At 46.6% G+C, this 19,601-nt stretch overlaps 8 protein-coding genes across 8 annotated transcripts; 2 read left to right on the top strand and 6 right to left on the bottom strand.

Moving 5' to 3' along the window:
• Window positions 1-1,278: 1,278 nt before the first annotated feature.
• Window positions 1,279-2,694, bottom strand: F5Y00DRAFT_250829 (meiotic mRNA stability protein kinase SSN3; the record flags this gene model as incomplete). Its single annotated transcript, XM_048009774.1, has 2 exons — window positions 1,279-2,561; window positions 2,640-2,694. 2 exons carry the CDS (start codon window positions 2,692-2,694, stop codon window positions 1,279-1,281), a joined length of 1,338 nt encoding a protein of 445 aa, XP_047868986.1.
• Window positions 2,695-4,038: 1,344 nt separating this feature from the next.
• F5Y00DRAFT_225245 (actin family) lies at window positions 4,039-5,965 on the bottom strand. The gene is made up of 3 exons (XM_048006145.1): window positions 5,696-5,965; window positions 5,195-5,617; window positions 4,039-5,138 (listed from the first exon to the last, which is right to left on the bottom strand). Exons 1-3 carry the CDS (start codon window positions 5,715-5,717, stop codon window positions 4,408-4,410), a joined length of 1,176 nt encoding a protein of 391 aa, XP_047868985.1. The 5' UTR covers window positions 5,718-5,965; the 3' UTR covers window positions 4,039-4,407.
• A 224-nt stretch (window positions 5,966-6,189) lies between these two features.
• On the top strand, window positions 6,190-7,384 carry F5Y00DRAFT_225244 (Asp/Glu/hydantoin racemase). Its single transcript, XM_048006144.1, has 2 exons — window positions 6,190-6,539; window positions 6,690-7,384. Exons 1-2 carry the CDS (start codon window positions 6,423-6,425, stop codon window positions 7,377-7,379), a joined length of 807 nt encoding a protein of 268 aa, XP_047868984.1. The 5' UTR covers window positions 6,190-6,422; the 3' UTR covers window positions 7,380-7,384.
• F5Y00DRAFT_225242 (general substrate transporter) lies at window positions 7,385-9,366 on the bottom strand. The gene is made up of 2 exons (XM_048006143.1): window positions 8,988-9,366; window positions 7,385-8,920 (listed from the first exon to the last, which is right to left on the bottom strand). Exons 1-2 carry the CDS (start codon window positions 9,093-9,095, stop codon window positions 7,469-7,471), a joined length of 1,560 nt encoding a protein of 519 aa, XP_047868983.1. The 5' UTR covers window positions 9,096-9,366; the 3' UTR covers window positions 7,385-7,468.
• Window positions 9,367-9,379: 13 nt separating this feature from the next.
• F5Y00DRAFT_130969 (uncharacterized protein) lies at window positions 9,380-11,026 on the bottom strand. Its single transcript, XM_048004212.1, has 2 exons — window positions 9,933-11,026; window positions 9,380-9,782 (listed from the first exon to the last, which is right to left on the bottom strand). Exons 1-2 carry the CDS (start codon window positions 10,881-10,883, stop codon window positions 9,654-9,656), a joined length of 1,080 nt encoding a protein of 359 aa, XP_047868982.1. The 5' UTR covers window positions 10,884-11,026; the 3' UTR covers window positions 9,380-9,653.
• Window position 11,027: 1 nt separating this feature from the next.
• F5Y00DRAFT_130971 (uncharacterized protein) lies at window positions 11,028-13,084 on the bottom strand. Its single transcript, XM_048004213.1, has one exon. The coding sequence runs from the start codon at window positions 12,923-12,925 to the stop codon at window positions 11,474-11,476; it is 1,452 nt and encodes a 483-aa protein (XP_047868981.1). The 5' UTR covers window positions 12,926-13,084; the 3' UTR covers window positions 11,028-11,473.
• Window positions 13,085-13,463: 379 nt separating this feature from the next.
• On the bottom strand, window positions 13,464-15,084 carry F5Y00DRAFT_225239 (NAD(P)-binding protein). The gene is made up of 2 exons (XM_048006142.1): window positions 14,061-15,084; window positions 13,464-13,995 (listed from the first exon to the last, which is right to left on the bottom strand). The coding sequence occupies exons 1-2, from the start codon at window positions 14,663-14,665 to the stop codon at window positions 13,644-13,646; spliced, it is 957 nt and encodes a 318-aa protein (XP_047868980.1). The 5' UTR covers window positions 14,666-15,084; the 3' UTR covers window positions 13,464-13,643.
• A 3,412-nt stretch (window positions 15,085-18,496) lies between these two features.
• On the top strand, window positions 18,497-19,559 carry F5Y00DRAFT_130886 (uncharacterized protein). The gene has a single exon (XM_048004211.1). The coding sequence runs from the start codon at window positions 18,925-18,927 to the stop codon at window positions 19,474-19,476; it is 552 nt and encodes a 183-aa protein (XP_047868979.1). The 5' UTR covers window positions 18,497-18,924; the 3' UTR covers window positions 19,477-19,559.
• Window positions 19,560-19,601: the final 42 nt, after the last annotated feature.

Below are 19,601 nucleotides of genomic sequence, written 5' to 3'. Positions count from 1 at the left end.
GAAAGGCGATCCCAGCCCAAGTGTAGTGGAGCGAGAAGCATTTTCCCTGCCGTGTCATATATATACAGCTCCGTCTGCAGTTCCTGGTCAATTGCGAGTGAGTGCGAGGAGGAATGAAAAGAGGCAAGACCAAGCCCGTGCGTGCTGCGACAGGTCGTCGTAATCCCTACTTTGTACAAGGCTCGAGTATACAATGGTAAATATACAACCGGAGCCGGGCAAAATGGATAATATATAATACCCGATCCCCTCGGCGTTGGAAGCACTTAGAGCGGCCCTTTTTCTGTCTCCAAAATCTTTTTTTTTTTCAAGTCTATCAATCACGTCACGAATCCATCCGTCACACATCAGAGTCTTCTTTTTGTTTTTGTTTTTCCACGATACGAATAAATAAGGGCGGCATACTAGGCGAAAATATAGTCTGAAGGGATGGAGAGCAGAATATAAAGGAAAGGACGGGGATATATATATCCGCATCATCCCGCGTTAGTTGATTTGTAAAGGGTGGTTAGGGGGAGGAGGGGGGGTAGTTGGTGCTGCTTGTGCCTTGTCGTATAGTACCTAATCTTGTAATACTGGCGGTTTCGGTTCCTGATTGTTTGAGGAGCGGACGGAGGGAGTTACCCATTACTTTCGCTTCGGAATCGAGCAATGAAAATATATCAGATTGAAAAAATCTCCTGTTGTTCACTCGAGTAGGTATATTGTGATTCTTTGTAGCCCAGGTCGTTTTGCTAAGATGGAATTGTTGATTAATATACTGGTGTCGGCCTATAGGTATCAACTACGAGAGCGAGCAGTCGACAGACAGACAAGCAATAGATACAGCATATCGAATAGCGGAATCTCAATTAATTATTTTCATATTCCATCCTTGGAACATTTATACGTAACCTGTCTGATGATGTGCGCCAATACCAATGTCAATGCAGTACCCAGTCCTAACCAGGACCACCCTTACTCCGTCATGCTTGAAATTGAAATTAAACTCCAAGTCGCTCCTCCATCAACAACAAATTGATACAAGCAGCCTGTGGCATGGACATCTTACCCGACCTAAATCTTTATTGGCCCGCTTATCGTGCTCTTAGACCGAACAAAGCAATGGAACCGACTCCTTTCCTAGGCAACGCCATGCCTAGGCTGGGCTGACCTAGCTGTTTTAGCCGACCTAACCTGCTGGGCTACTCTAAGCTTCTGAATATACGCAACCTCTCACCGAACCCCCCCTCAGCATCCTAAACTTCCTAAACTTCCTGTAAGATTTAGGTACACTTTCTAAGCCTCCTTTACCCTCTTTACTGGCCTGACGATGCTATCGTCCGGCAAACCCGAGCGCTTAGTGCCAGGTAGGCTGGCGGTGCGGATATCATTGTCGTCCTGGCTGACGCGACGTTGCGGGTACGCTACCTTGAGACCCTCGAAGCAGCTTGCTGTCACGCCGATGCCACCGCCCGACGGCGTCGCTTGGAAGAACGGGTGCTGCAACGCCTGTGCTGCTGTAAGCCGCCGCTCAGGGTCGTACTCCAGTAGACCCGAAAGCAGTTTGTAGCCCTCAGCCCCGAGGGCCGCGAGGCTGCCGTTGGAGTTAGGAGATGAGGTCGACGAGTGTGCACCGATGGTACTGTAGTACCATTTCTCGAGGTGGCTTGTTGATGCCGTTGATTTGCTGTGGTGGTGATGGTGGTGGTGATGACCCGGATGTAGCATGGGCGGCTGTAACATGCTGAGGTTGTTGTACTCGGGCATACTCGATAGGTAGGGCCAACGCTCCTTAGTAGGCATACCCATAATGTCGACGATCTTCTGCATCTGGTTACGTTGAAAAGGCACCGTCTTCTTATCCATTTTGGCTTCTTCCCCTTTAAAAATAGGCCGCAACGATAGCAACTCGGCGAAAATACAACCAACCGCCCACATGTCTATCGCCGGCGTGTAGTGCCGGCTACCCAGAAGCAATTCAGGGGCGCGATACCAAATTGTCACGACTACCTTATCACCGCTCCACAGAGAATGTAGTGGTTTATGAAATAGTCGGGCCAGCCCTAAATCGCCGATTTTGACTTGCCCGCTTGAGGTTACCATGATGTTAGCAGGCTTAAGATCTCGATGAAGAACCCAGTTGCTGTGTAGATACTGGCACCCATTTAGCAGCTGGAACATGATGCTTTTCACCGTAGAGGGAGGAATGCTATGGCGCGGTTGCTGGGTATGGTGATGGATGATCTGCAAGAGATCATGCTCGGCATATTCGAACACCATAAAAATACACTTATCCTCCAATATGATCTCGACTAAGCGGATGACGTTTTCGTGGCTAAGTTCTGAACAAAGCGCCATCTCGCGTACAGCTGATTGCGATATTCCTGAATACTGTATCTGCTCCCCTTCCTTATCAGGCTTGAACTTTTTGATGGCAAACTCGCCCGGCTGACCTTGCCGGCTAACGGCCTTGTATACCCGGCCATAGGTTCCACTACTGATGAAGCCAATGACTTTATACTTGTCGACAACTCTGACTTTGGACTGATAACCTATAATGGCGCCCCTATCGATAGGGTCTATATACGGGTTAGCTAATTGCCAACTTTATAGGGATTTCCACGATAGCGAGAAAACAAATAAAGTGATTGTAATACATTGACTACGAAATAGTGACGTATGTGGTTGGAAAGCGGTCATTGAAGGATGCATTGGTCTGGCCTTTATATACTCGGTACGAGGAAAGCCCACGTTTGTAGGGCCGTGGGACGCCTTATTATCCTCCTGTGGTTGTGTTCGACGGCACAACAGGGGATTGTCAAGGCTTCTCCCGAGCACCATGATATACGGTGCTTCTCTAGATAGAAGGGAAGGAAAGGAAAGAGTAAAGGAAAAAAACAAAAGAAAATTAAGACCAGAGCAAGAGCCTTGAAGACAACTTTTTGATAGGGGGAAATTGTCAGCGGCGCAACATTTCGCCAAGGTCGAATAAAGTCCGAAGGCCACCAATCAAGGGGTGACTTAGATGTTGTGAGATTTTATAACCGAAAGGAGTAAGTAGAAAATGGTGGGCGAATGCGAGCAAGCGGCCGACAAACGAAAAGTAGCCAAACAGAAAAAGATACAGTTAACAAGAGAGATTTGTTGGGCTGCATACCTTCGAAAGCGGCCTGTACGCTTCTTTTAAGGGTTTGGTTTCTCGCGGAAGTTGACGCTGGACCTGACGCCGCACCCGAAGAGGGATTGGTAAGACTCATGATTTATCTGTGATGCTGTGGTGCTGTGGTGTCGTGGTACTATGTATGGTGCTTGTACTCGTATGTTGGATGGATCGGATCTCGATCTGACCAGATCCTGATTTAGACTCAGATACAGATACGGCAATACAGATTCAGACAAGAAAAAAAAAACACCAAAAACCAGAGAGATCAAGCACGCACTCGGCGGGTCTTCCGGCAGCGTCGGGTAAGACGAGACAAGTCTCTCTTTGCTCATCCACTATGTATTGGCTCACTCAGCGGCAGATTATCTTGTAGGTATGCGCTTGAGCGCCTGTGCGCCTCTGTGTGTCTCTTTTCGGCCACGAGATATCCCCGTATTGGTCGGGACTCCAAAATTTCAAAGGAGTCGGGTTAGTACCTCGGATATCGATAGGATCCTGACTGGAGATAAGGGAAATGGCGAGGATGATGGGACGTCACATATGTTTCCCGTCGGGTAGCCGTTTGTTGTAGGTAGTTGTTTTAGATGTTACCACAATTCATCAATAATCAATAATCCCACATGACTAATAGCTAAGGTCGAACGAGAATTAGAAGCAGTATAAAATTAGGTCAATAAAGAATATAATGAAAGGAAACACACAACTACTTGTTATAAATAAAATTGAAAATTGTTAATAATGTGAAGTTTAAAAAAGATCATGATAGATGGGAAGGTGACGCTTTCTGCTATTTCGTAGCTTCTTACTATTGAGCCTAGCTGGAGGTCAAAGATTGGCAGTTCCAATGGATCCCGGATAAAGAATGTGGCAAATGTTATCGTGGCGCAGTCACCCCTGGCATCCAATACCTACCTATTACCTAGGTAGATAGTACACAACACCAACCTTCTATAACTCAAGTACATCATATATATCTATGAGAGGCATATGTACCCATCCACCCTGGGTCGGATATGTTGAATATAACTTAAATTCGAAAATAGTAGTTGCACATACTTTAGGTACTTAAGGTACCTATGTTCTGAACACGTACACTAGACCTATGCTCACTCTAGAGGTTGGGTGTATTCTGAATTGCATTGCATCAAATAAAAAAGATCAAATGTCGCCTTGGGCTAATTCACTTAAGGCCATTTTAAGTCATTTTGCTACAACTTCATAAACTCCACGGGCATAGTACTAAACTCCTCGACTGTCAGGCTCTATCGCGGCCCTAGCTTCTCTAGAATCCTCGGCCCTTGCTCAGCCCATTCTTGTTGCGTAATCCACATACTCTCTTTGTCGGCCATGATGTTGGCCAACACTGCTCCGCCCAAGAAAACCATATGCCGACGGCGAGGAGGGTCCTCTATCCTCACCTTAAACTTGTTTAGCCTTTCGGGGTTGCCGCCAAGTACACGCGTGAGCCATAACTGCTTTAGCTCCTTCTCCAACCGCGACGGGAGACCTGGATACATGCTGCTGCCGCCGGACAAGACGATGGCTTTGAAAAGAGAGGAGCGCACATCAACATCGGCGGCCTGGATGGTGTTAAACAGAAACTCGGCGATACCCGGCTGTTCGCAATCCACCAGGTGAGGCTGGAATAGACACTCGGGAGCTTCAAACCGCTCGCTACCTACTCGGATTACTCGCCCGTCAGGTAGTGTGTAGCTTTCTACCAGGACCGTTGTATCCTCGCTAAGACGCTTATCCAATTCTAGATCGTATGAAACATAGCACAGCTTCTCTTTAATCTGACGCACGGTCTCGAAGTCGGCCGTTCGGTTGAGCGCATACCCTCGTCGTAGAAGTAGGGCGATGAGATTGCGTGTTACGTCTCGCCCGGCCACGTCAAGTCTTCGAGTAAGATGATTGAGCACGACCGACTCGTAAACAGGAACGATATGTGTAACTCCGTCACCAGAATCGACGACGACACCAGAGCTCAGACCTAGCTTATGTTAAGTCGAAACTTTCAAGATATTGGGAGGCTAGTTAAGTATTTACCTTGAGCATACAAGGCTAGCACAGCTTGAATGGCTACGTAGACGCCCCCGAAACCGTAGCGCTCGAACATGACTTCGCACATCTGTTCCCGGTTCTTCAGGGGGTTCATAGGGGGTTCGGTAAGCAAGATCTTACGTCCTTTGGGATCAATCTTCATCTTCTCGTAGAATGTGTAATCCCAGAGGTGCTGCATATCGTCCCATTTCTTCACGATACCGTTCTCCATAGGATAGGAGACTTGGAGCATAGTCCGTGCAGCCGCCGCCTCGTCACCGCACATGATATCCTTGAGAACGATGTCATTGTCACTGTTCTTCTCTTCCGTTCGTAAGATGGGTCGACCGATAATAGAGGGATATTGGAATTCGGGGAAGTTTTGTGCGGCGTATCCGACCTTTAGGAAACCGGTACCTCCATCGAGAACTAGTGTAGCATGTTAGACATAGGGGTAGCTCGAGCTAACTTGGTATAGCAGACAATAAGAGTAATAATGTTACTAACCGATAGGAGGAGGAGCAGCCATGTTTTCGACAAAACCTCTCGGCAACGTCTAAAAGAAATCAAGATATAAAAGTAGAATGAGATTAAGCCGTGCTCGCCAGCTGTGGGCGAGGCTGCTTGCAGCTTCGGTGGCGGGGTTTAGTTTTGGAGGTGAGGCCGCAGGCGTTCGTCAGTTGATGTTAAGTACCAGGTTACCTTCCATTTAACGGGCGTGAACCTTGCGAAACCCAAGTTCAATCTGAGGCTGAGAACGAGACGGTCTGACGTTGGCCATGTGGCTGAGGAATCCCTAGGTAAACTCCATAATTTAGGCTAGTTAAGCTAAGTTATTACATAAAAGTACCTAGGTACCTAGGTAAGGTACCCGAAACTTGTACCTTTCAAGTTAGCACTTTTGTCAGGTGATACCCCTCACTTACAACCATCGCCCCGCAGAAGATGAAATCTAGGTAGCTGTAGAATCTATGTTAGGTAGGTAATCCGTATATAGGTATGGTTCATATAAGTGAATGCCCAGCCTTAAATCATGTCTAACGTGCGAGCGGATATAAGAGTATAAAGTTATAAGCCGATAACTAATAACTAAATAAGCTTCAACTAGAATAGTTAACTTACGTTGGGGATTTTCGTTGTTGAAAACTACCCAGGTATTTATTTCCCTAATCTTCGTATGAAATTTATTCGACTATTTCTGTCCTAAGGACGAAAACCAAATCAACAACAAACCATGGGCACCCAACTTGTTCGAGGGAAAACGACCAAGATCTTGGTCTTAAATCCCAACTCCTCCAAAGCTATGACCGACGGCATGAACGTCGTCATCGGCTCTATAGACTTACCATACGTGCGTTAACACAATGTCCCCATCACCTCTCTTAACCCCCGTATAATCAATCCACCCTACTACCTACCTTATCCCTCGAATCTGGCAAAGCCGTCGAGAAACAGACAGATAGCAAGGTCCGAAGCTTACCTACCTTAATATTAACTGCAGTCAACCGAAATTCATACGTACACGGGCCCCGAGGGTGCGCCCGCAAGTATAAACGATGCGAAGGACCTAGAAGAGAGCACTGAAGCCGTGCTCAAGGATTTAGAAACCTCTTATCCTAACGGTGTGGTGGATTACGACGGGGTCGTGGTCGCCTGCTACAGCGTGCACCCGCTCGTACCAGCCATGCAGCACAACCATACAAAGTACCCTAAGGCCGTCACCGGGATTTTTGAGGCTAGTGTCCTGGCAGCCTTATCGGTGCTCGCATACGGCGAGGCATGGGGCATCGTCACGACGGGCAAATTCTGGGAGGAGCACTTAGCTACGGGTGTAGGAAATTTCCTTGGTGCAGAGACAAGAACCCCCGGTGTCGAGAATCCAAAGTTTGCCGGAGTTGAATCGACCGGCCTGAATGCCTCTGACTTCCACCACGGCGTTGATCCCGCCATCGTGAGGCGAAAGCTCAAGGAAGCAACTAAGCGGCTCCTTTCAAAGGGTCACATTCGTTGCATCGTTATGGGATGTGCGGGGATGGCCGGGTTGGAGGACATCATCCGAGAGGCTGCCAATGAAGAAAAGGGAGAGGAATTTGCCTACTCTCAACTACATGTTGTAGACGGCGTCAGAGTTGCCATAATGCAACTCGAGCATACAATCAAATATCAAAGGCTTTTGCCTGGGAAACCATGATAAAAATTAAAATAAAAAGATCTGCCAATTTCATGTAACTAACTGCTATATGCTTGTTTATGCAACTAAATAAGACCTCGTAGCCTATCCTAATCAAGTCGCCGTGTCCGGCCCCAGACTTCGTCCGCATCCTTCTTCCCCTTAGTCTCCGGTACGCGCCAAAGCACAAATAACCCACATAGGACGGCTAAGGCGGTAAATATGAAATAAACCCAGCCGGCACCTCCAAATCGCTCGTTTAGAGCAACATTAATAATCGGGAAGAACTGGGCCACTAAGAACGTAGCAATATAGTTTGCACCCAGACAACAGGACTGGGTCGCACCGACTGCTTCTTGCCCAACTAACTCAGAGGCGAGAATGAACGGTACCGGGCCGAGCCCAACAGCAAAAAAGGCTACGAAGAAAAGAACCGTGATTGCCGAGAGGATCTTAGTCTCGAATAAGATAGACAAGGCCAGCACGAGCGCGCTCGCACCCTGGCCAAAAATCGAAAGGAGGAGACAGGTTTTTCTTCCGAACTTATCCGGCAGCGGCGAACACGCAACAGTTGTGATAAGATTGATGGCTGATATTATGATCGTCAACAATGCCGAGTTAATCGGTAGGAGATCCCGGAGAAGCGACACTGAGTACATGATGATGGAATTGATTCCACACAATTGTTGTGCGCACATGACACCGACGGCTGCAATAAGAGCGGGACGGTATAAGGGGTCTTTTACTACCTCCATGAAGCCGAGAGTCCCGTTGTTCTTAACGCTAGCTTTGCTCGAGGTCGATCCTCTCCTAAGGCCGCCAGAAGGATCGCTGAGAAGTCCCTCTTCCTCTGGGATCACTGCAGCGTCCCCCCACGTAGAAGTCTCCTCCCCGATATCGTAATGTCGTCCTCGGATCCTTTGTAATATACGCCTCGCCTGGGCAACACTTTCATTTGCCGCCAGCCAAACCGGGCTCTCCGGTATTAGCAACAAGCCAAAGCCCTGAACAGCGGCGATAATGATACCGGCGCCCAGGATCCACCGCCATGCGGAGCCATAGCTCAAGAAGTATCCCATAGTCTGCGTAACCAGTATTCCAACATTGATGCTGACCTGTGTCATGGCGCCGAAAGTACCACGTTCGCGGGGAGGTGCTACCTCGCTGATATAAATGGGCACGATGACAGTGGCAGCACCGGCACCAACACCCGAGAAGATACGGCCAACGGCTAGCATAGCAATGGAAACCCCGAGAGTCTCGATGATGGAGCCGACAATATAGAACAAGCTAGTCAGCCTCATGGCCACAAGGCGGCCCTTAGCGGAGGCGATGGGACCACTCCCGAGAGCACCGGCCAGACCGCCGAGTGTAAACATACTCGATACGACGGCGAATTGAGCATCGTCCATAGGTACGCAATCGGGCAGTGCAGAGGAAACAGTGGCTTGGTCATTGTTCGGGGACGACGATGACACGAAGGATAGGGCGGCGGAGAATCGCGATACAAGCTGCTGTCTGACTCGACAGGAGATAACATCTTGAGGTGCATTAAGCTCGGCCTAGAAATTGGTAGGATGTGAGATTAGATTAGTGACAAAAAAACGGCAACCAAGTGGTGAGACTTACAAGATGGAAACCAAACTGCAACGGGCCGAGGGTGCTAATGACGACTAAGAGGATAAGATATGGCGAGACATCTCTGATGCATTGTCGTAGCCCGGAGGACGACGACATTTCTGATGTTGAACCCTGTTCTAATTGAATATGTACCTAGTTAACTAGGTAGTTAGTTAGTTAGTTGCTTGGCTACCTAAGGTAGCTAAATTAAATGACTAGTACCTAAGGTAGATTAGAATAGATACAGGTATTGAAATGAAATATAGAATCGAGGAGGGAAGTTCTCATGATGCTGCAAGTTTATGACAAGTTTATTATGTACATGCGCAGCTTCAGGTGTAGCTTAATGCTTATTGAATAGGTCCCTAACCTTATGTAGGTGTTTTGGGTACCTAGAGGTAGTTGAGGTAGGTATGTGGATGTACCCTGCCTTTTATGTACGGAGATAGGTACATAGATACATGCAAATACACGTAGGACGACAGTTTAATTTAGGTATGGTAGGTAGCACGCACCTAACGCAACAAACCTTATAACAGTCCGTCTAGACTCTAACTATGACTTCCAAATTCCCAATATTCAAAAACGATACAAGTCATACTTATAGGTATACTTTAGTTTTTACCTCTGTAAAAACTCTCCTACATATGTACCTCTTATAATTCATTCGTACGGTTACGGCAACCCATAATCAGGTACGCAAAACCCATGGCAAGGAATCATTAAGTTATGACCATCATTAACATCTCTCAGCCGTTGGAGCCATAGAAGAATATCCACCTGTATACCTTCGTAGTACCAGAACTAGAAAAATAGAATTAGCCGTTTATCACTTTTATAAATGCCATTATATATTAGGTAGGTATTGTATATTCATCATTTTTTAGTTCGCAGAAGGGAAAAGAGCACAGCCAAAAAGGTCAACTATAACAAAAGGGTATAATCCGCACGTACATGTCTGTTATCAAAGCGGTCCGAGATGAACACTTTTGATCCTTGCTGGTAGGCCCAATCTAGCGAGAGAGAGGATCCTTCATCTTTTAGTTTTCCTGGCCGGAGCACTTCGTAGATGGAAAATCGCGTGTCTAAGCGTGTTCTAGGCGCCAGGGGCATCTGAGCGGGTGAGTAACCTTTTGTTAGGGTCTCGTTGATCAGAGGATGCAAGCCTTGTACGGAGTCGTCCGGGCTCGTTCTATAGAGGAGACAAGTCGGATATTGCGATAGGATATCATCGACATCCTTCCACTCTACGAATTTGTCGAGGAAGAATAAGCTAAGACCCGGTGGACTTCTCGCCAATCGAAACTGGGAGTCCAATTTCCCGGAGCGTAATTCGACGTTAAGACCAATGGTTAGCGTCTCAAGTTGTTGGTCTTGGTCCAGAACAGCCAAAGCCAGAGTCTCCAGCTGTGTATGCATCGAGAGATCGTATTCTATGCTGACATGTCTCACTGACAAGCACGCTGCTAGAAAAATTGGATACGGCAGCTCTCGAGTACCGGTACTCCAACGTCGTGGTTCTGCCCATTCGAGAACGTCGCTCTCCACGTTGAACTGCGTGATTCTAGAGCTGCTACACATAATATCGAGGGCCATTTCGTCCACCGATTGGGTTCCTAGGGATCGTCTAACGGTATCCCTACCAATCCGAAGCGGCTTGTAACTCTTTATGACCTCTTGCCGCGCCTCGTGGTTAACCAGGGCTAGACGAGGGAGAGGCGGTATTCTTTCGTCATAGATGATGCGGTAGTGAACCTGCACCCAATCTGATTCTGTTGCGGCATTCCAAGCGTCTAGGTCTAACTTTAGCCTCGCCGGGACGAAGCGATGCGGTATGGCAAGACGCCATATCTTATAGCGAAGCTCGGCGGGGAGGAGGCGAAACTGCGGAAACGAAGAGATCATTGTGAATACCTAAGGTATCCATCTAAGGTTAGGTAAAGGTAGATATCAGAATAATCAGTTAGATTTCATCTTAGAGGGGTTAGTAATCTCAATCCTCTTGGTTTCGCTATCAGCCAATCAACATTAATCTTCTCAGTAACGACTTGGTTGGATTACGATTGTCACCACCCTTTCTTTTTCCTACTTTATCCCTTCATCCGTTGAAAACTTACCTATGATAAGCATCTTCTAATATGTTTTTCTATCACGTCGAATATTCTTAGCACGGGAACGGTGCGCTGGCATACTGAAGTTGTGCTGCTGGCCTAACCTAGAGTTATGAATAAGAGGTTTGTTTAATAGACAAGCGAAAACGCTGCACGCCGAAAACTTGGTATTGGTTGAAGCAGTTCCTCTTCTTTCAGATTCCAACTTAACGTTAACCACAATTTGACCCTTTTATTGCCCACGCGGACCTAGTCAACCACGTCTCTTTTCATAATCATATCGATATTAGCCGTAGTTTCGATAATCTTTGGCCGACCTAGTTACGCCAGTGTTCGCCTACTCCGAAATGTCCGGCAAAGATTATACATGTGTTTATGGTTTACCTACTCGGTGTCACTCCCCGGACGACTCGGTACCCATTGTACGGGGGCACGTTGAGCCTCGTTGTCTTCGGTTTCGTTCACGCCGAACTTGGTCATGCTGAATTCCGGCAAGCGCTTCTGCTCTTTCCGTAATACGCCGCCGTGCTTTAGCCTGCGCCGTCTCAAGATCTCCATCTCCTCGGCCTTCTTAGCCTTCTCCTCTTCCTCAGCCAGCATCGTACCTTCGATACTTAGGTATCCGTAATCGCCGCTGATACCAACTTCGAAATGCTTGATCCGGAAGTAGATCTTAACTCCTCCTCGTATTCTCTTCCCGGTTTCATTTACCCAGTAACCGGTAGTGTGCATCTGAGTGGTATCGTCCTCGGGGTTCTCAATGGGTTCGGGCGTCGGGAGTTTGGCTTCCTCGGCTGTCTTCTCCCTGTTGGCTTTCTTACTCTTGCTTCTGTCTTTGCCTTTATCTTTGTCTTTGGACAACAAATCAACCCAGCGCCAGCCGTGAGGTAATCGCGCTGCTTCGATAGAAGCATTGAACATATCCCAGCAGACGACTCCAATATGGCCCTCGCCTTGTAGATTCACTATACCTTCCATGGACGCGCCTCGAGATGGACGAAATATGTCCACGTCGACCGTCAACCACCCAAAAGCTACCGCATATTCGTTGATAGACTCAAGCAGGACGGTCTCCTTCGTCTTGCTTTTTTCAGTCAGTGACCCCCTACCTGGTGCCTCTCCAATGCGGGGGTTTCGATAAGCTAGTAGAACACCACGAAAGCTTGGGACGTAGCGATTAAGCAGAGGTCTCAGATGCTGGTCCGCGAACCCTTCTATCGGCTCGGTTAAACCTGATGGGAATAGAGGGAGGTACTGTGAAACGGTCTGTGTGAAGAAGGGGTATTCGCTGGCCGCCGGCTTTTGTCCGAATTCGTCAGAACTAGAAGTCTCGGCTGGAACTGAGTCGATGTCCATAGATTCCGGTTCGGGATCCTCTGTCTCTTGGTCCTGTGCCGTTGGAACTGGTTGACTATCTGGAATGACTGACGACTCCACATTGATCTTGTCATGTTTCTTCTTATGTTCCTTTGACTTTTTCTTGTCCTTTTTGGAGGTGTTTCCGTCCGCTGAGCCATGTTGCGCTATGTGTTGCTCATCTGTCTTGTCTATAGTTTGGTCCCTATCCTTATGCCTTGGCCTCTTCTTCTTCTTTCCTGCTTTGCTGTCGTTGCCGTTTGCTTCGGTCTCTAGTATAAGTGCGTCGGGCGACTTGGACTCTATCTGAATTGGATCTTGGGGCTCTGGAGCAGGGGCATTGCTGCTGCTTTTGGATTTCTTGGGCTTTCGCTCGTTGCCCTCGGTACCATCGGCTTCGCGGTGTCGTTTATGTTTCTTATGCGACTTGAGTTTCTTGTCGGGCGGCGACGTGAGTGTTAATGCTGCGTTGTCTGCCATTGCGCAGGGGGGTGGGGGAGTTAGCGTGAGCAGAAGCTGGAATCAAAATATCAGAATTGAGTATGATTATGAGCTCATGATTATTATGGTAGAATTAAAAAAGTGAAATTTTCACATTTAATTGAGCTAGCTGAAATGCGCCGGCATGGAATTGCAAGGGGACTCTGAACCGTAAATTTTTTTCCTTTTTCTTTTTTTTCGATGACCGATTTTTATCGATAAGCTTGTTAACTATTTTCAGCGGGGCATTCCGACTTTCATCGCGATATAATATGTAACTTAGGTACCTACCAACCATATATGGCATCAAAACGTACACGCTGGACATATAGATACCTGAGAGGTACTTAATTCAACCACGGCTTATATTTATTATATATAAAATATAATATCTTGTTCATATAAATATATAATTACCAATTTATATAGTTTGTCGCTTTTGAGTTAGTTATATGTACAAGTCAGGCTGGTGTAAGTGAAGCATTAAGATAGCACTCTTAACATGCGAACCCGTAACCGCAACCTTAGGTAACAATTATATGGTGAGAGACGTATATTTAGGCACCCAGATACCTAGTAATATCTGAATGAATGATGTGCTATATATTTGTCCTGCCGCGTTCTGGTTATCTATAGGATATCTATAACTAGGAAATATCTATAAGATAATCAACCATGGGCAAGCATGAGAATAATTTACCCCCATGTAGAACAGACCTCAATATCCTTTCCCGCTAATAGCCCTCTCCACAACAGTACTCAATGGCTCCATGTCTCCCGATGTAAGACCCAATATCTCATTATCAGTCTTGTCATATAGTGTACCGCCTTCAGCCCAGATACGTCTCAGCGTGTACAGCGTTGCAATCGGATCGTTGGCATTCCATTTTTCATTCTCGATCTCGCGAAGCTTTTGATTTGGTGTATGGTCGACCGTCCACTTTGACCCAGTCTGCTTCTCAAATTCTGCCACGATATCGTTCGGTGTCGTAACAAACGATTGGACTTTGAGGACTTTCCCCATCGATACCTCGGGGTGCCGGAGAGCCGCAACCACCAGCTTACCAACGCTACGCCATGTTAGCGGGATGAATCGAATAGTTACTGCTGCTTCGCATGAAACTAAGAAGCTTACTCGGGCATGCTTGTGAAGCCAACCTTGCCGTCTCCGCTTCCAATGACAACAGCCTTCTTCGACTTGGCATCGTAACCTCCGGCCTCTTTGGCTATTGGCGCAAGTCTCAAATACATCTCGATATACGGACCAGTTACAACGTAAGTGCACTTGACTTTCTTCAAATTCTCACGGACAAATTCTCGTACTCTCAGCTTGTTCTGGTGCGGCTTTTCATTTTTACTAGAAGCATCGTATTCGATATCCGTGCCATATTCGCTAGGGAAAAACCACTGCACGTTGCTCTCTTCCGCAAGCTTTAGCAGTTCAATTTGACTAGCTAGTGCATTTCTTCCCAAGCACGAGACAACCGTATCTACGCCATTGTAGGCATTTCGAATATCATCAGCGTTGCTAAGATCGCCTGTGATGATTGACAACCCCCGAGACTTCCATGACGATAGTATGGCCTCCTTGTTTGGGTTGGATGCCGTGGCAGGCGACGTGAAGATGGAAACTTGACGACCAACGCGAGGGTCGGCTGAGAGTATAGCCTCGGTAATGTATTTACCAATAGTACCTGTCGCCCCAATGATTAATATATTGGATGGAAGCTGGTTCGCCATAGCTAGGACTTGACCGATACGTAGGAAATATCACGATAGTACGTAAACCTTCGTGTTAACTACGTGTAGGTAGGAGGACATAAATCACGATATTAAATTGCGGGGTAGTTCTTTTCGCCCGAAGTTAGCCGCCCATACATAGGTAGGTTTGTTACCTGCATATTTTACGAACTATTAGAAATTCAGGTCTGTCATAATTATTAGTCTGGTTGGACACTAAAGATTCGTAATGCTTTAACAGCTTTTATAATGGTCTTTCGGCAGGGGCGAAAAGTTGTTCCTGGAGCTTTGACTTCGATGCTTGAGTTTGCTTAGATCGATATTATTTCATTACCTACCTGTTAATTGTTATCATTTATATATATATAAATATAACTTTAGAGCAACAGGGAACTAACTTTAAACCGCCGCTTTATATGGACACTCGTGTATAGACTCAAAAAGGGGAAGCGGAATATATCAGCCTTAAGTGATACGTCGGATCCGGCCGATCATTGGCAGAACTAGGCGGGATAGGAGGTCCGGTAAACTGGCCACGGGCAATGATCCGAAGAACCATACATGGACGTGGCTTACGGTGGACCTGGACGATGAAGTCATGGCATTACACAATTGGCGACAAGCTTTTATGCCACGAATCTCTGGGGTAAGACTGGGGTAAATCCTGGGGATACCGTGGTAGGTATACATATCTCCTATACTCGTAAGATATGTGTACGATAAATCATCCTATACCCCGCCTCTTTTTCCTGATCATTTAAACGTTAGGTATATACGTATACATCATATGGATCGCTTCGTTACTTATCAAGTAGTATTTGTGTATAAACCTGCTTCTTTTCTGAGTCTGGCTGTGTAGTATTAACTTCGGACTTAGATCGACATAAAACGTTCTGCAGGTACCACTGAGCTGATCCCGCCCTCTTGGAACGGCATCCTTGCTTTTAACGGATAGGTAGATAGAATGGAAATAGAATGGACTGGGGGCAGCGTACATTGACGACATGCTATTTCATGGATCATGTCGATCCTTGAGTTCCGATTATTCAACTCTGATTGATGCCGGCTGAGCCGTCTTCGCCAGTACATGCCATTCCTCTGACGGCTCTGATAATGTGGCACACCAACGGCCTTTCGGAGCTCTTTGTCCGCTGAATGTGGGTAGAACTACGTGATAAGACGATCTGAAGTTATGTTGCCTCTGTAGGACTCATAGATTAAGCACTATACACTATCAGCAATACGACGAGAATATGATCCCCATCGTACGTCTTCCAATCGAATCTGCCGGCATTGTAAAGACCAAGAACGTCAACTACCGACAATGTGGATATCTCATGTCGGGTTATCATCTAGCCTAACGAGCGCTTGCAGGCTCGCGCTCTAGAACTTCATGAAATATGTAGACATGTCGAATTTCGGGGGCCATACTAGGAGGGAGTAATATATCGGACATGGGCGACGAGTGGCCTGTAAGTGTTTCGATAAAACCTTTCTTGGGAGCTTTAAAAAATTGGCACACCTTGATATTTCGTCACCCTTTGCGAACGCTTTACGGATCCCAATTCCCGACTTCGAAACGACATTGAATTATGATCGAATATATTTCTAGAATATTAATCCACATGGCTGCCGGTCCATATCTATTACACAATTTAAACTACTTTCTCCGACCAGTCCCGACTTTGGCAACGTGACAGTCTCGCTAGTAGGGCAGCGCGTGTGTTGTTCTAGACCTTTAGGTGTCGAATGAGGATTGTCTAGGCTATGCGAAGCCGCAGGTTGAGCTGATGTAAAAACGAGGCACTTATGGGCCTCGGATACTTCCAGGTCAAGCGGGCACAGTAATGATACAGTGTAGGTATTTTAGAGTGATTCCTATTTTAAACCTCATTGTAGACGTCATTCCCTCATCATTTACATCATTGTATAATACACTAGGTAATCCTTCGTTTGTAAATGCGTGTTGTTTGTTCCTATATTGGCCACTTTCTACAAAGTGGAGGCGAAATTCAAATGCTTTCTTAAAGGAACCGAATGGAGAAGAATCCTGATATTAGTAAAATGTACGGCGTTTCCATTATCATGTAAATGGTTTGGCAACCTTCGACTCCGACAGTGAGGAGAGAACGCTACTTATCTATGTAATTAAGGAGCATCGTACAGTTATCCTGTGTCTCTATTGGAGCGTGCTGAAGCAGGTTTTAGCAACACTGTGTTAGATGCACATATCGTTACAGATCATCCCTATCATCCCTACAAAGTCTGATCCCTACATAATACACTACATATATCTGCATTACAGCATTACAGGGTACTATCCCTGCCTATAATACATACTTCTCCACACCTTCTCCAGAGATTACCTGGGTACAAGCTCCTGGATTTCAATCAATAAAGAAAAAGCTTCCATCGGTTTACGGAACACTGGCATGCACACCATCAGCCACCTAGCTTCATACACTATGCACTTTACCTTTACCTACCGAAGCTTCTTCTCACGCCAACGAGATACTACTTGAGCTCTAAATGTCGGGACGAAACGCGCCACCATCAGATGTTATATTGCTATTCGTCCAACGTGAACCAGTACAATCATCTTTCTGTTTTGCCTCTTCTGGAAATCCATATCTTCAATAGTCTAGGTGTAATTGCGCTTTCTATAGCTGCGTCCGCCCGGATAATTTTACTCATGTATGATGTATCCTCGGCAAACTCGCTAATAAAAGGAGCTCAAAGATCCTTTACTCGCTCAGTTGCCTTGAAGCGTTTGAGTAACATAATAATAAGTGACAGGTCAGCATCGCATACATACCTCATACCTACCTACCTAGTTTATCCCGGTTTATCCTACCCTGCTGGTAGCACCGCTTTTACAGCTGCTGAGTTGTATAATATTGACATCAGCCTTTGAAATATCGACGCCATCGTTTAGTTTGGTTGGATGGTTCTAACGCTTAACCAGCTAACCAAGCCTTGAGTCCGGTCTCGACCCTGCTGGCCCCAATAATTTACCTGCAATCACGTCGTCGAGCCCCTACCATTTGCAAACGGGGAGCTTCAGCTTTTTTCGTCCACTTTACCGCAGTAGTAAACTTGCTACAAACACGGCCGAGTCTAGTCCAGCAACGGGAAGAACCAACGGTTTCTGAGCTAAACACCGCTATTCCTCCAGCTTCTACATAACCTCCACCCTACCAAATTTGAAATATTTTATTAATCGCTATATTGGCGATTTTTATGCGCTTCGCCATCGTTTACGCCACTCATCTTTTGTATTCGTCTCGACGAGATCGTAATAGGCGTTTGTGTGCTTCCGTCGATAGTGCTTATTTTTCTATTACGTCTTATCTTCAACATCCGCAAGCCAGCCATCCCCCATTAGCCTTTGGAGGTTTCTGAGCTAGATTTCCACTATCCCCTTTAATGCTCCCAAGCTCCTAGAGCTATCTACATACATTACACTACATAAAACCGCTCGACTCCACACATCCACACCTCTACACATCCATACATCCATACATTCTCACATACATTAAGAGCTATACACCATACGAAATCGGGTGCTCCCGATAAGTTTCCTCAATGTGCCACCGGCAACACGAATACTTGAGCAATCTTGGTGACTTACAGCATCTCTAAATTGCTTAACAACGAGCCGGAGATCAGATCGGCAAACTCAATTTATCGGCTATTTCTGGCGGCTTCAACCTTGGTGTGCCCTGAGAACCACTTCACATCATTTCCTGATATCTGCTGCACGGAAGTTTTTTTGGTGTCGAACCCCGGTCTGAAGGCAGTCTCCCAGAAATTGCAGCAACCCGGGAAATATAATAATCTAAAGGGTCCCTCCCCCCTGTCTTGGTTTATAAACCCGACAGCATCAGCCCAATTGTTCCTTACATTTTCAACCTCATTTAGGAACGTCGTATTTCACACCGATTATCCCGCATTCTTTTCTTAGAAACTCCTAGAAACTCGAATACTTGTGCTATCGTCTGTAAAAAGGAGACGACGTTGCAATTGTGATCGTCAGATCGACAGGACGCCAGAACATTTACACGGAAGCTGGCCCGTCGTTCACGCTCCGAGACGAAAATCCACCAAGTCCACTTACATCCGGCACTATCCCACCGCCGATCGATTGGTAACTCGACAGCTCAACTCGTGTTCCATTCCTCCATTTCCCCATTCCCGCCAATTTGGGCACACCCTCAATTCAATGCAGCTCGCCGTTAGACACATAATACGTATTAAACATGTTCTATCGCGACATCAACATGCATTACACAGATGAGCCGATGGAATCGGGACCTGATTCGGTTTCGTATCACAATATGGACTTCGCTATGCATAAGTACCTCTTATTGCAGAACCAGCACGAAGAGCTTCGGCAACATATGCATGATCTCTGTCCTTCATATACGACGACGTCTTCTACTGCAGTTACTTCGCCTTCGGTCTCGCCCACCCGGGCATTTATTGGTAGCCCGCTCTTTAAGCTCTCTCCTTCGCCCTCACGGAACCATCGAAGATCATCGTTATCGTCTAATAGGAGCTCAGGATACCGAGGCTCGCAGACTCAGCTAGAACCGGTGCTAGACGAATCGCTGATCGAGGAGATGGCGGCAGGTGAACAGAAGCTCTTCGACGTGAACGAAGGCCTCAAGAGGGCCCTGACGGAGCTGCTTAACTGCGAGACGGTACGGAAAGACCAAGAAATGAGAACCTGGGTGCAGACGCGATTAATGGACACGGAGAGAGAGCTGCGTAGCGGACGAAGGCGGCGGAGCCACAGTGGTTCCGACTAAGTGGGCGAAGAAGGAAAAGGGCTTAAGGGATGGGAGTGAAGTGTGGAAAAGTTGGTTAATTTTAAGTTGGGAAGGAAAAGAAAAGTATTAGACGGACCATGTTGGATCAGGGGTTAAAGGAATAT

The sequence above is a fragment of the Daldinia vernicosa genome, assembly GCF_022497035.1.
Source record: "Daldinia vernicosa strain CBS 139.73 unplaced genomic scaffold F5Y00scaffold_4, whole genome shotgun sequence".
Taxonomy (NCBI): domain Eukaryota; kingdom Fungi; phylum Ascomycota; class Sordariomycetes; order Xylariales; family Hypoxylaceae; genus Daldinia; species Daldinia vernicosa.
Note: the sequence above shows the minus strand (reverse complement) of the source record. Positions and strands in the feature narration are given on the sequence as shown.

What these genes read in the sequence shown, in the direction of transcription:
- F5Y00DRAFT_225245 (XM_048006145.1), bottom strand. Translation starts at nt 5,717, where the DNA reads ATGGCTGCTCCTCCTCCTATCG. An exon ending in GGCTGCTCCTCCTCCTATCG is followed by an intron (nt 5,618 to 5,695) that starts GTTAGTAACATT and finishes ATGCTACACTAG; the next exon opens with TTCTCGATGGAGGTACCGGT. An exon ending in GCTAGCCTTGTATGCTCAAG is followed by an intron (nt 5,139 to 5,194) that starts GTAAATACTTAA and finishes AACATAAGCTAG; the next exon opens with GTCTGAGCTCTGGTGTCGTC.
- F5Y00DRAFT_225244 (XM_048006144.1), top strand. Translation starts at nt 6,423, where the DNA reads ATGGGCACCCAACTTGTTCGAGGGAAAACGACCAAGATCTTGGTCTTA. An exon ending in GCTCTATAGACTTACCATAC is followed by an intron (nt 6,540 to 6,689) that starts GTGCGTTAACAC and finishes TATTAACTGCAG; the next exon opens with TCAACCGAAATTCATACGTA.
- F5Y00DRAFT_225242 (XM_048006143.1), bottom strand. Translation starts at nt 9,095, where the DNA reads ATGTCGTCGTCCTCCGGGCTACGACAATGCATCAGAGATGTCTCGCCA. An exon ending in TGCAGTTTGGTTTCCATCTT is followed by an intron (nt 8,921 to 8,987) that starts GTAAGTCTCACC and finishes ACCAATTTCTAG; the next exon opens with GCCGAGCTTAATGCACCTCA.
- F5Y00DRAFT_130969 (XM_048004212.1), bottom strand. Translation starts at nt 10,883, where the DNA reads ATGATCTCTTCGTTTCCGCAGTTTCGCCTCCTCCCCGCCGAGCTTCGC. An exon ending in ACCGCTTTGATAACAGACAT is followed by an intron (nt 9,783 to 9,932) that starts GTACGTGCGGAT and finishes CTATTTTTCTAG; the next exon opens with TTCTGGTACTACGAAGGTAT.
- F5Y00DRAFT_130971 (XM_048004213.1), bottom strand. Translation starts at nt 12,925, where the DNA reads ATGGCAGACAACGCAGCATTAACACTCACGTCGCCGCCCGACAAGAAA.
- F5Y00DRAFT_225239 (XM_048006142.1), bottom strand. Translation starts at nt 14,665, where the DNA reads ATGGCGAACCAGCTTCCATCCAATATATTAATCATTGGGGCGACAGGT. An exon ending in GGCTTCACAAGCATGCCCGA is followed by an intron (nt 13,996 to 14,060) that starts GTAAGCTTCTTA and finishes AACATGGCGTAG; the next exon opens with CGTTGGTAAGCTGGTGGTTG.
- F5Y00DRAFT_130886 (XM_048004211.1), top strand. Translation starts at nt 18,925, where the DNA reads ATGTTCTATCGCGACATCAACATGCATTACACAGATGAGCCGATGGAA.